The 14,284-nt window shown below is 31.1% G+C and overlaps 1 protein-coding gene across 8 annotated transcripts in view; it reads right to left on the bottom strand.

The window, feature by feature from the left end:
• The window catches only part of RNPC3 (RNA binding region (RNP1, RRM) containing 3), a 70,349-nt gene that overhangs the window by 39,020 nt on the left and 17,045 nt on the right, over positions 1 to 14,284 (bottom strand). For 3 of the 8 annotated variants that reach the window (XR_009009185.1, XR_009009184.1, XR_009009182.1), the window contains exons 9-16: positions 13,843 to 13,994; positions 11,716 to 11,877; positions 10,543 to 10,637; positions 10,396 to 10,454; positions 8,188 to 8,320; positions 7,406 to 7,477; positions 5,653 to 6,360; positions 4,750 to 4,828 (exon numbers count right to left, since the gene is read on the bottom strand). Coding sequence is in view for 2 of the 8 variants with exons in the window: in XM_007169504.3 (XP_007169566.2) it covers positions 7,418 to 7,477; positions 8,188 to 8,320; positions 10,396 to 10,454; positions 10,543 to 10,637; positions 11,716 to 11,877; positions 13,843 to 13,994 (661 nt within the window). In the remaining 6 variants the exon portion in view is untranslated. Of the gene's footprint in view, positions 1 to 4,743; positions 4,829 to 5,003; positions 6,361 to 7,405; positions 7,478 to 8,187; positions 8,321 to 10,395; positions 10,455 to 10,542; positions 10,638 to 11,715; positions 11,878 to 13,842; positions 13,995 to 14,284 lie in introns of those variants that run through there. The other 5 variants (XR_009009186.1, XR_009009183.1, XR_009009181.1 and 2 more) reach the window with 4 other exon arrangements.

Below are 14,284 nucleotides of genomic sequence, written 5' to 3'. Positions count from 1 at the left end.
ATATTTCTTTTACCAATATCTGGTTTTAATCAGCTAAAATCAGAGAATGTACATTGTATGATTTAAAGTTCTGAACTTATTAATGTTTAATGTTTTGTGATACTGAATCATTTGTCTTCTAAATGATTCACTGTTGTTTAGTTCTTGGGGTTGGGTAGGAAGAAAAATCTTACTCTTTTTAAACAAAAGGATGGATACACACAGTTCAAAAAGAGACATACCATCATATTGTGGTATTAAAATTTCATAAAGGATGATTAGGGGAAAAAAAAAAAAGTCTAAAATCCTCCTGGACGGGGGGAGGGCAAAAAATGGCTAAGAAACACTAGATTAGAGGTGTTTGACTATTTTGTTTTATTTTTCACTTAAGATGTAATATATTTGTCATACAGAAAAGTGTAAAAAAATATAACAGACCCCATATCCCAAGCCCCAGATTTAACAGATGTTAACATTTAGACAAAATAGTCTTCAGATATCTTTTTTAAAGAAAAATCCAATAAATACAGAACTACCCAAAGTTCAATCTCTTTCCCTTCCACCTTTTTCTTCCATAGCAAGATAGTCAATGTCTTCATAAATAATATATAATATTTTGTGTATCTTATTAAGCTCTGAAAAGGTTTATACAATAAAGTAATTAATCAGTTGCTCAGATTTTCTTCTGGAATTCTTAGATTTTCAAAGATCCTGGTATATAAGTACAATAGAAGTGGTATATTGATGCTACACCATAATTAAAAAAAATAAAATTTCCTGCGTAGTCAAATACCTTTTACTCATTTCTGATATTTATAAATATACACATATATTTTTAAAAGAATATAATCCCTTTAAATCTTTGTATATTAAATCATAGATACCTCGTTTGATCTCCCAGTTTTTCCCCATGGCATTAAAGCTTATGCTTAGTATGTAAAGGATCCCTCTTTCCTGGTACTTTTTCCGTATTCGGTGAGTCTTTGTTGTTTATTTTAGATTCCCTATATTGGCCTTTGTGTGACTGCTGTATCTCTACTACAGTTTGCTTTCAGGAAATGTCAGAGTAGAATATATAGTAGTTTAAGTTCTTGGGGTGGGAATTCTATTTCTATTTCTGAGAATCATCAGTTCTATCTTTTATGTGCCTAACACATGTAGTTAGCTCTCATCTCTACTGAACAGTCCTACTGAAGTCTCTATTTTTCGTTTTCATGCATTAGTAAAGGAAATTAAATGTAACAAAGTATCTTACTAATTTTATTAAACTTCTCCATTACTGACAAAGGCAAGTGTTCTCTTTTTATAGGGTGGTAAAGATTAAATTATTACACCTAAGCACTCAGTACTATGCTTTTTGAATTTTAGGTACTTAATAGGTATTGATTCCTTTCCCTTACTTCCTTTCAAAGACTTAACCTCTCTTGACGTTGATTTTTGAAGGAGTCTCATTTGCACAGCAAATACCTTCCAAATCATCTAAAACAGCAACTTGTATGCTACTACTTTTTATTTGGTGATTTACCTAATCAGAATTATGCTGATTCTGTTCATGACTAGGGTGAAGTTACTCTGAGAGCATATGCCTCCTTAAATTTTACACCCGAGGAGCCTCCCTCCCTATACACTAGTCCCTGCCCTTATAAAAGGCATAAATGGAAAACAACCACATGGCAATAAGAGTTTTATATACTGTATATCGTAGTAAAACATTTGCTTTTGCCTGCCTAATATCTAAGTTTCTCTTTTGATTTCACAGTGCTATGCTTTTCCTTTAGAGAACAAGTCCATTCCCAACTCTCCTTTCATGTGGTTTATATGAAACTTCATTTCTCACCTCAGAGGTGACACATTTGACCCACACTTGGTCAGTGTGCCAAATCCCTCCAGCAAAAAGAAAAAGGTACTTACTGTTTAAAGTAACTGAAAAATTCAATGACAGACTAGCTATTAGGGCTTTTGCTGTGGGATCAAATTATAAGTAGTTCTCCATTTCCATGACGACTTTTTAAAAAACTCATGGGTTGGGGGCAGTTTCTGTACAAGTCCTAGAAATCTTTCTAATTTTACTTACTTGAGGCACATGCTCAGTTTATGAAGTAGTCATGGGGTTGGAATATACGTTATCCATAAAAAGGTTAATTCCTAGACACCAAAGATCCTAAACTTATCAAAATAGTCTCATGCTCCCTAAGTGTGGCAAGGAAGAATCTGGGCACCTCAGTGATAATCATGGTGGAAAGATGACTGAAGTTTTATCTAAGACCTCGGAATTTTTACATCACCTTCAGGACCAGGTGAGTTGAGAACCACCACAACCACCACCGTGACAGCTAATGTTTACTGAAAACTTGATTATATATATAAAATATAAATACCAGATTTTATATATATATTATTATATGAAATATAAATGCCAGATTTTATATATATATTATATATATAAAATATATATATATACCAGGTTTAAGTATTTTATATTCATCTGATCATCTTTACAACAACCCTGAGGTAGGTATTTTTACTATCCCCATGGAAACTGAAAAAAAGGTACAGAACTTGCCCAAGGCTGTAAAGCAATTAAGCTATACACACAAGATTTGAATTTAGAACCTATACCTGTAAAAACACTTCAATACACTATTTCTCAGAAAACTAGTTAGGCTGAAATTTCTGTCACTGTGGAAGGATAGGGACTCCAGAGTTTTATTTAGGTTGATTTAAAAAAATATTTTTTTTTGGCATACCTGACAGATCTAAATGTTCTAAGGAATAATTTTTTTAGCTTTTGATTCACTACTCCTGTCGTAATTTTTGGTAATTTCAAAATCCACTTAGATGATCCTTTCAATACCTGAGTTTCTCAATTTCTTCAATTCATCTCTTTCCATGACTCTGCTTTCATTCAACTACCATGTTCACGTTCTAGAATGTGAACTTAGTCACTAATTACTGTACTCTAATACTGTCAATTTCAGTCCCTTTCTTATTTCAACCTCCCAAATTTCCTATCTCTAGAAATTAACTACAACACATCTTCAACCACACTGCAATCTCAATGGATCATACCATTTCTCCACTGTGCCTCAAACTCCTTCATTTTATTAACTTGCTCGTTACCAGATTACTTTCCATGTCCCTCCTTTATCATCATTCTCTTGATTATATCAACACCTCTCCCTTTCTCCCTTTTTGTTGTATTCACCTGGGAAAATTCCAACTTTAATCATTTGACTCTGTGTCTACTCAATGATAGGACCAAGGCTAAACTTAACTGGAGAAAAACACAAAACCATGTTGACTGATCTCACTTAAATTAATAACCATGGACTTCAATTATGCATTTTAAGCAATGTCTAGCAATTCTTCTAAGAGTCTATTCATTCTCTCACTTTCCTAAACATCTATTTTACATCTTCTTTTCTTTCCTCAATCCAACACGTTTTTCCCCAACACTTCTTCCCTCTACTTCATGACCTTGCTTCCTATTTCACTGACAAAATGTAACAAAACTTTTATATGCTCCCACTATATGTACTAAACTGCAAATACCTAAATCTATATAATCTGTACTTCTTTCCACCGCTATTAATGAGCTGTTTACACACCCATCTTTAAAACTAACCCTTCTATTTGTACACCATATCTATGGCTCCAGCAATACTCCTCTCCTTCCTCCATCATGTTCTCTACTAGCTTAGTCCTATTAACACATAAATCTGCTATATCTTCAATCTTTATAAAATAAAATAAAAACAAAAACCTTCTTGATACCATACCCCCCTATATTAACAGTCCATTTCTCTACTTCCCTAGAGAGCAAGACTTAACAGAGTTGTCTTCAGAACTCATCTTTCTTGCATCATTAACAGACCTGACATATTTAATCACTCCTTCCTAGTTGAGATTTTTTCTTCATTTGGCTCTACCTATTCCTAGTCATTCTTCTTTGATGTTTTCTTACCACTTGACATCTAAACGTTAACATGTTCCAGGGTTCACATTCTCATTCTTCTAATTCCTATCTTTAAGTTTCTCATTTACCTTATTTCACAAAGCTATGAGTAAAAGGGAAGAAGCTGTGATTCACAACATCATTCCAACAAAGATGTGACTCTAAGATAAAACTGTTATTACATACTCACAGGAGAGCATCAATCAGAGCAAATTAAATAAAACATATCAAAGTTTCATACTTAACACAGAGCTGAAATTAATTTCACTAAGGGAACAGAATAATTTTATATGAGAAACATTTACACCACTGACTGACATTCTGACAGACTGGGGGACACAAAACTGGAAGACTAAGTTAGGGCAAGGATACAAATTCCCTAAACTGTGAAAAATCCCCCACTACTAAAAAACAAAAACAAAAACAAAAACAAAATCGACAACAAAAAAAATCATCAAAACTCATAGCCAATCAAAACCACTCCTAGAATAATTACAAGAAATAAGATTACTATAAAAAAAAAATATTAAGTGCATTAGTATCCAGGTAAGAATGAAAAAAGGGCAATATTTGTAATCATAAAAGAAAATTTACATTTAATATAAAACTACATAATAAAAAATTTATGTAATTATCAAATTACACTTTCCTTGATATATAAAACAAAGAAAATTTAAGATCATTATTTTATTGGAAAGAAAATAATTTATTATATATGAGGAAGATGATTAAAATACATGTGATATATCTCTAATAAACTGATTTAAATGCATATAGTTTTAATTTTTAAATACACTTTAAAAGCTGTTACGCACAGTTCCATAGTCCAGGTGGTCAATTTCGTCTCCACAAAGTTGGAAAGCACTTGAGAGATATGAAAAATTCCAATGGAACCTAAAATACCATAAAAATTCATTAAAAGTAATCATGATTATAAAACAGTTCACTAGTTTTAAAATAACTAAAAACTAAAACATTTATATTTAGAAAATTAGTGAATCATGTCAGTACAACAAAATTTTAATTGTCTAAATAAACAGCTTACACAGAAACTGATTTATAACATTAAAAAATAAAACATTTTAACTGTGCCAATAGAAAAAAGTAACAGCAATTTCAGTATCTCTAACTTTTTGTACTCAGAGTGACAATGATTAAGAGAATTTTTCATTGGTTTCATCGTACTATTTATAGCAGGATTTGCAAGAAAGAAATGTGAAGGGCTCCAATGCTTTATTTTCCTACTTATAAAAGTTTAGATGGTTAGGCTGGTGTCTTGGATCCACCTTACCATTTTAATCTAACAAGTAGAATCCAAACTGGTCAGTCCTTAGAACTACTGAGGGACCTTTTTAAATTAGATTCTTGGTCCCGATTCCAGAGATTCTGATTTATTAGCTCTAGGGCAGAGTCCAGGAATCTTTATGTGTAAAAATTCTTCCTCAGTGGTTCTCAACCTTGGTTGCACATTAGAACCAATACTTTGGGAGATCTGAAAATCCTAATATGTATGCTGCAATCCAGACCATTGAATCAAAACTCTGGGGGAGAAACCCAGGCATCAGTATATTTTTTAGTTTATTATTATTGTTTTCTTTACTCAGTATTTTTTTAAAAAGTTCCACAAGTCATTCCAATATGCAGCCAAAACTGAGAACCACTGTTCAGGTGGTTCTGGTTATCAACTAGTCTGGAAACCACTGCTCTTACATACCTACCAGAATTTTTCTTTCCACTTATTGAGCTACCCTGAGTCAACATTATGTCTTCTCCTCTCTGTTACTCTTTTCTTATTCCTTTTGTTTTACTTTGCTTAGAAAAAGAAAGAGGAAAAAAGATACTTCTACTTGCTATCTCAATAATAAAACCTCAGATGTAAGGTCTGCTACTCTTATTTGGAATTTACATTGAAATCCAGTTATTTAAATTTTCAACAAATGTACTTTTTAATAGGAAAAAAAAAACCCAATCAAATTTTACAACACATTATATATACAGAACACCTAAACTAGATACATCATGAAAAAGAAAACATATATGTTACTGAATTAGGTTTAGAAAATACATAAATAGAAGAAACAAGAATAAAATTTGTGTTAAAGCAAATGTATACCTTGTCCAAGTAAAAAGCTGACCTGATTCACTAACTTTCCCTGGAAAAACTACATAACCTAAAGGACAGCACAGAAAATTCAGCAACAAATCTAAAAACCATATAGAAGATTTGTTCAATCAACACAGATAATTTTAAAAATACTTCATTTCAACACATTGTAAAAAAAATTATTGCTTAAACTGGATCAATGGGTTGGGAAGAGACAAAACACTTGCAGGAAAATCCAAAAAGCACTGCCCCAAAAAGGATACGACAAGAAAGGATACACTTTGTATGACAGTATTACAGCAGTATTTACGCAGGAATGCTTCTAAAGAAGAACAGCAGAATGCAATTTAATTTTTTTCTGATTTTTCATGTTAGATTTACAAATAAAATGATTTTTTTTAAAACATACACTGAAAATGGTTTATTTTTATCTGTTCTTCTAAGCTATTTGTAAGACTTCTGACTATACCAATATAGACACTTCACAACAAAATTCAAATATTCAAGGTGCCTCCCAAAAGGCATAAACATTAGGCAAAATTTTCTTTATATAATTTTTTCAGCTTAACCATCAGTAATTCTGGCTCACTTACTTCATGTTCTTCCAGTATACTAAGGCAGAAAGATTTAAAATAATAAAAAACAAAAGAAATATATTTCTACTCATCTTTCTTAAATCAATGTGACATAAAATGCTTAATTCTGCCATTTTTAATCATTAAATTACTTAAGTATGAATTAAAATTGCTTATTTGAAAGATGAAATACTTCATTCCAAAAAAATATGTACCTATTTCTGTGAGGTGTACAATTAGTAATTAGCAATGCAAATTTTCAGGTCCCACCAAGGGTAACCAACTTGTCCTGGCGTGGCAGACACTTTCCCAGTGTTAGCATTAAAAAGTCCAGTATGCTGGAAAACCCCTTAATCACAGGAAAACTAGGGATGATTGACTACCCAAGGCCCAACCCCCTTGCAGACTGACTGAATCAGAAACTCTGGGTGGGGGTGAGGGGAAACCCAGTAATCTGTGTTTTATCAGGCCCTCTAGGTGATTATAATACATGTTAAAATTTAAGAACTACTGCTTTACTCTATGAAGAAAAAGTAAATAAAGACTAATAAAGATACACTGCCCTTATATAATTCATTCCCCAAATTTAATTTTTACATACAAATAGGTTTTATTCCATAGTTTTAATCGTGAAGTTTAATGGAAATTAACTGCATAGACAGAAAGAGTCAGAGGGAGGATCCTTTAAAAACGTTAGAAGGTACACGAATTACTATTCTCTCAGGCTTTTATCCTTCCTTAATTTTATCTCAAGAAAGTCTTGTCCTTTTATTACGTTATCTCCACACTTACCTTTACTAATTTTTAACACTTTCTTTTTCCTTCTTTAGAGTCTTGTTTTGGTCTAGCAGATCGAGCAAACTGCTAATATTTAAACATTAAGGTTTTCTTCACAAACATGAAAGTAATCTTTTCTAAAGAACTGTCAAGAACTTCCTAATGTAGGGTAGGAGTAGTTTTTAATTTATCTCTATATTTGTCTTCCTACTCAGTCATTCATCAAATATTTGTTGACTGCCTCCTAGCTGTCCATGATCTGGGGAAGAAGTAAAAAATTCACGTTTTCTTTTAGTCATTATTTACACCTAGACCTTTGCTCGCTCCTTCATTTATCCCACTGATTTCTAGTTTGAAACTGCATTAACTACTGAAAGCAGGATGGTAAATCAATGATATATTTTGTTATTAAAATTCTCAAACATAAATATGGATTATAATACAATAAAATATACGATAATAAAACTACAACGAATCATATCTTTCTTTAATGATTCCAAATGTACTTCTGGATACTGTAGTATCTTAGGCTTAGCATGAGTATGTATATTTTAAGCTGTATTAAGTAAAATGTTTAGACTTGGCTGGATTTTAATAACCTCATGATGCTTATTTTCCAATAAAAATTTAAATAACATTACCATTTGACTCAACTAAATATATTTATAACTGAGTATTCTCAAGCTAGAATGCCAGCTGTTGAGATGAAGGATAATATAAAAATTGGTTTCAATTATACCCTTACTCCTAAAAACTACTGATCCATAAGTCTTGGAACAGACAGATTTGAAGGATACAACCACCATAGGTTTTCCAAAAAGAATGTATCCATTAGCTTCCTTTAATGCTTTTGCTGCTGCTTTTTCATTTGGAAGTCCAATGAAAGCTTGTCCTTTCATGCGACCTTCTTTCATCAAGCGTATATCAAACCTAGAAGTCATGGAAGAAAGAATGGTTTTGACTCAAAGAATTGTCAAAGAATTCTGATGAAGTCAATGGGAATGTATTGAACAATTTAAAAATTTGCTATTTCAGAATAAAAATGACTATACTATCTGATTAGCACATTACTCAGGCTTTCTAAAATTATATTTTATATTCTGTTCTAAAATTGATTCTGTAAGTAGGTAATACTTATAGAATTATTTTGATGATATGCTTATCTTTTTTTAGCTGTTATAAATATATGTGATTTAAAAATCATATTACTAGCAACTATAAAAGCAAACTTCGTAAGTTTTTCTTTCATATCTCTATTTTTAAACAGTTTTATTCAGCCAATTTAATACTACTGATATTTACTCAAGTAAAAAAAACAACTATATGACCAAGAATAAAAGGGCTGACAGGAACTACAGAAAAGTAACATGGAATTTCAGAGTAGGAAGGGACTTTACTGATCATCTAGTCAAAACCCACCATTTTACAGATGATGTGTAGAGACGGAGTGACTTCTTCAAGGTCACACCGATCACTAAAGTTAAAGCCAAAAACACAAACCAGAATTTGTATTCCAAGTGTAGTCTTCTATTATTCCCTAGTGTATTCATTTTTCAACATTTTAGGGGAGGAAACTATACTCAAAACTCTTAAAAAAACAGACTAATTTATAACTAAAGTACCTCCTAGCATTTAGTCTATTTGACTAGCTAAAGAATGCTTAAAGTATCCTAAAATGCAGCTAAATCCTTTTCTAACAAATACACATGACTAGTCCCACAGGAGACAATTATTAATTCATCATTTTGATGTGTACAGCTTTCTCAATATAGAATTTTCTTTTCCCTTCAAATTCTAATGGCAGGCAATACTGGAAATAGAATGTATATACATGATATATATATATGTGTGCGCATATATATATACACAGACACACAATACATATATTTATATATATCTATGTGACACATACATATATTTATATATATATATACACACACACATATTATCTATTTTTAAATTTTTTCCCCTTATAATCATGATTCAAAGGCAGCAACAAGAAAAAGGGCCAGTATTTTGCATGGCCAGCAACATAAACTTTTGGTATCCTGGTAAGATACATCTGTCACTAATGAATATAAAATGGACATAGTTTTTAAGACATGGTGTTCACTGTGCATGCCTATATAAAAAGGTACACAGCCCAGATAAGACTTTAAAAATATTAGTTTCACATGAAGATTTAAGCAAAATTAACTAGAGTCATTTCTCTAATTTACCTCCATTCAAAAGTCTCTCTCCTTACCTTTTCTAATTTTCTTTACTTCTAATTTATATGGCCAAGGTCTTACATACTTTAGAGTTAACCAATTATAAAATTTTAAAGAATGAAATTCTAACTCCAAATGTTAGCTTTTATATCATTTACAAATCATATCCTTCTCTTTTGCACTCATAAAATTGGAAGCCTTCCCAACTGAATGAAGAGAAGTTACTGCCATGGTAAGAATCTAAAAAACTCTGCCTGACTGCTACATATTCCTGGATGAGTCATTAAAATGCTAGTTTTCAAAATGTAATCTTTGGACCAGCAGCTTAGTCATCATCCATACAGATTTTAGAAACACAAATTCATGGGCCCTATCTCAACCTAGAATATCAGACTGTCTAGGGATAGACCAAGGAAATGGTTTTAATAAGCTCTTACACAGGTTAAAGTTTGAGAACCACTGCTTTAGAGCTAGGGATTGAGGCCTGTTTCTATAAATTATGCTTTACTGGAACTCAGCCATTAATATTCATTTATGTATTGTTTACAGCTGCTTTAATGCCACAAAGACAAAACTGAGTAGTTGCAACAGACACCATAGTATTTTAGTATAAAAATATTAAATTTTTACTATCTGTCAATTTAAAAAGAAGTTTGCTGACTCTTGCTCTAGATGTCTAAAAGATAAATTTCTTCATATAATTTTAATCTCTAAAGGGGAAATGATGTTTAAAAAAGGGCTAATTCCTAACAGATTAAAAACAAAACACAATTTGAGAATATACATGCCACTTACATTATGCGTTGTGTTTCCGACGAAAAGTCAACATATCTTCCAAAAATAAATTTAAGGTCCTAGAATTTCAACAAGGAAAAGACTAATAAGGAAAGCCAGGGGAAAAACATGTAAAATAATAAAACCAATTTATACATTTCAACTTACCTTTTCTTGAACTTGTTTAGCTAAATTCTTTACATAAATTCTACAGTTTGGTTCACCAGGTTCATAACTTCTAAAAACTGAAAGTGTTTCCATTTCTTATATAAAAACAAAACAAGGATATAAAATTAAGACAGTTTCATCAATTTTTCAAAGAAAAACTATAATGGCATTCAAATATATCTGTTAAATAGACAAAATAAGCATTAAGAAAATGTTAAAACCATACAAATTAATGGCAATGTTACTAATGGGATAAAAATACCCATTAAAAATCTAAAGTGGTGATATAAAAATAAGTTTATAAATTTCAGGCATCTAGAATAACTAAAATTTATCAAATAAAATATTTGTTAAAACTCTGTAAAGCTTAACTTTAAGATGAGTTACTTTATTAAAAAAACTAAAGCAAATAAAGATGCTACCAAATATTTGTGTAATTATTTTGCTTAAAGTCAATCTCCCAAACTACCAGCACCAATATATTCAAATGTAAAAATAAAGTACTCAAATGTAATAATCAAGTATTTCAGGCAAACTGTGGCTTCTGAATATACAGCTACTCCTATTTAGTGACAATTACCATCTTTCCTGACAACTAGATGTTCTAGGCAAAAATATGTCAGTTGGAAGTCTGTTTCCCATTATTATGGGAAAAATTATAATGTGTTACATGTCAATCTAAAACCCCTAAATATTTGCCTAAAATATACTAAAACAAGAAAAATCCGTTAAGAAGTAAAAAACTATCACATTAGGATATAAAATTCATAAACACAGGCTTTTAATCACCAAATAGTTAAAACTATTTTTTTTTTAGACAAATAGTTGCTCTGCATACATCTCAGATACAGTACTGTGATGGTCTATCAACTGTATACAGAATACAGAATTCCAGACTGTGGGCCACACTGATTTATCACGTCATATAAGTTTCAGGAATGAAAACATTCTTCCAAATAAATATAGACTGGAAACATTATACTGAGAGATACTTTCCTCCCTATAAAGTATGAGTACTAAAAACCCAAAGTGGTGATTAAAAACATTAACTGGAGAGATGTTTCGAAGCATGTGCTTTGAATAAAGTAAACAACATGAAGAGATTTGTTTTGCTTCTGAAGGGGCAAAGAAATGTAAAATGGAATAAATGCTGGTTTACTTCATGAAAATTACCTTCTCTAGAAATTCTGCCCTTTTCCAACTCCCTTCTAGAAATACATTCTGATGGCATTTCATCAGAGTCTTCTTTAATCTCCTCTGCGATGCTCAAATTTGGTTTTGGGAAGATTTTTCCAAATCCTATATTGGATGCATCAACTTCAGAAGCAGGTAAGTCTAAGAGTTAACAGTGACATCAGCCATTAAAAATCCCTCCCTTCAAAACAGTTTTTCTTTTCCATTTTTAATTTTTAAGATATATTCTAGCACTAAAACTCTTTGGTGTTTTTCTCAATACTCTGAAACAGGGATAAGCAAACTTTTTCTATAAAGGTTCAAACAGTAAATACTTTAGGCTTTGCAGGCCATATGGTTTCTATCATGACTACTCAACTCTGCCACTAGAACATGAAAATCATAAAATAAGACACTTCCATTTGAGGGTACTAAAAAAATATCCATTATACTTCTCACCAAAAAAAAAAAAGAGCCAATCCTAATCAAAGTCAGGAAAAAGAAGTATTTGCACACTTAATTACTTATTGAATTAGGAAAATTAAAAACCATTATAAATTTTAAATTTACAACATAGCAACATAATGGATTACATTCAGAAAACATGAATTTTAGCTTCAGCAAAAATTAAACTGACTTGGGGGAGAGGGTTGGGAAGGACAGGATTAAACATTCAGTAGAAAAATTCTAGCTATACTACCTAAAAAAACAAACAAAACCCTAAAAAAGCTGTGAAAATGATGCAAATAACATGCCATATTTAGGATTATAAAAGTCTCCTTATAACATAGAAAAGCCGTCATACCAACAGACCTCCTGTGGCCTGAAGGCAACAGTAAGAAAAAAACTTTTAAAACTGTTTTTACTGTTAATTCAGCATTACTCTACGTTGATGCAGAATGGGACGATTGTCCCCCTCTCACAAAGGTCTAAGTCCTTGAGCAAATTAAACTTAAAAAAATAAAAATCTGTGCCAAGGGGTGACTAGCCATGAGATAAGAAAGAAAACCATACAAAAATACAAATATAAATACTGAAACAAACAAAAAAGGAGCTATCTGAAAAGGCAATGCATTCTCACTAACCATCAGAGAGACAGGAATTAAAACCAGTTACAGTTTATCACTCAGTACATTTGCAATACTTACTAGAACTCTATCCTATATTCACACAAGTGCTCAAAGATATATGTACAAAAATGTATATTCCAGAATTTTCTGTAATAATAAAAAAAATGGAAACAACCTCAACTTCTATCAATAGAGTATAATTAAATAAAGATTGTTATAACTATACTATGGAGTGCTATGCAGCCATAAAAAAGTAACCCATGATGGCTATTTAAGAAAAGAAGTAAGGGAAAATAAAATGTTTATACACAAGTATAGGATAAGATCTGGAAGGACTATTTTCATACCAAATTATTAACAATGGTTATCTCTAAGTATTGGGATAGGGAACAGTGGGGGTTTGAGGCGTTAACTTTTTAAAACTTTATATGCTCCTGTTTTGATTATATTTTTTCTATAAGCTGGTATTATTTCTGAAATTTAAAAATTAAAGAACAAAGAAATGCCACTGTAGTATAACATCAAATTAATGTTTAAAATAAGCAGAAAAAAACCTGTAATTTCAATACATTATCTTCAAACTTACAAACAGTATCTTGTAAACAATCTTCCATGTCTTTTGGATTAAAAAAAAAAAAAAAATTTTACATGAAATCTACAACTCAAAAAATAATCACAGTTTGTTTCCCTAACCAAAAATACAACCGTACTAATAAAACCAGAGCATCACATATAACAAGCAATGAAAAAATAGATCAATACAAGAAACTTTTATCATATTTTTAGTGTAAACATCAGCAAAAACGAGACTAAACCTCACCCTAGAGTTCATTACTAGCAAAAGGTAACTGTGACAATCTTACCACTAAGCTCCAATTTTAGTTATATAAAAAAGTTTAAAATGGATAGTATTCTAAGACACTAACAAAGACCTAATTTCATATTTCAAATATATTCACAAATACTAAAAAACAAAAACATATAAAATTTAATTCTAATACAAAAAAAACTGAGAAGAATTTTTACACAGCATGTTAAAGAACTGGAATACGCTTACCACAATTTTGTTCTTCACAATTTTGTTCTTTTTCTAAATCTTTCTTAAATGCAGCTGACATGTCGGTAGATATATGGAATTCAATTTTTTTATTACCTACAGGTTGTGGTTGGTCAAATACATCCGAAGGTAACAACACTGGATGTAAACTGCTGTTTACAAACAATCACAGCATTACTTTGTAATTGCAAATAAAATTTTGAGTAAAACATTATTTCATATTTACTTTAAATTTAAAAAGCTAACACTGATAAAACACACTATAGGCATTGAACAAAGTAACTTACATTTAACTTCAATAAATCCTAACAAATGTTCTCATATAGGTATTATTAAATTCCTAGTTTAGACAGATAAGGAGTTTGAGGCTAAAGGATGTTAAGAAATTGCATAAAGTCACTCAGTAAATGACAGAGACAGGACTTTAGGACTATTGATTCTA

Source organism: Balaenoptera acutorostrata, chromosome 1, assembly GCF_949987535.1.
Source record: "Balaenoptera acutorostrata chromosome 1, mBalAcu1.1, whole genome shotgun sequence".
NCBI lineage: Eukaryota > Metazoa > Chordata > Mammalia > Artiodactyla > Balaenopteridae > Balaenoptera > Balaenoptera acutorostrata.
Note: the sequence above shows the minus strand (reverse complement) of the source record. Positions and strands in the feature narration are given on the sequence as shown.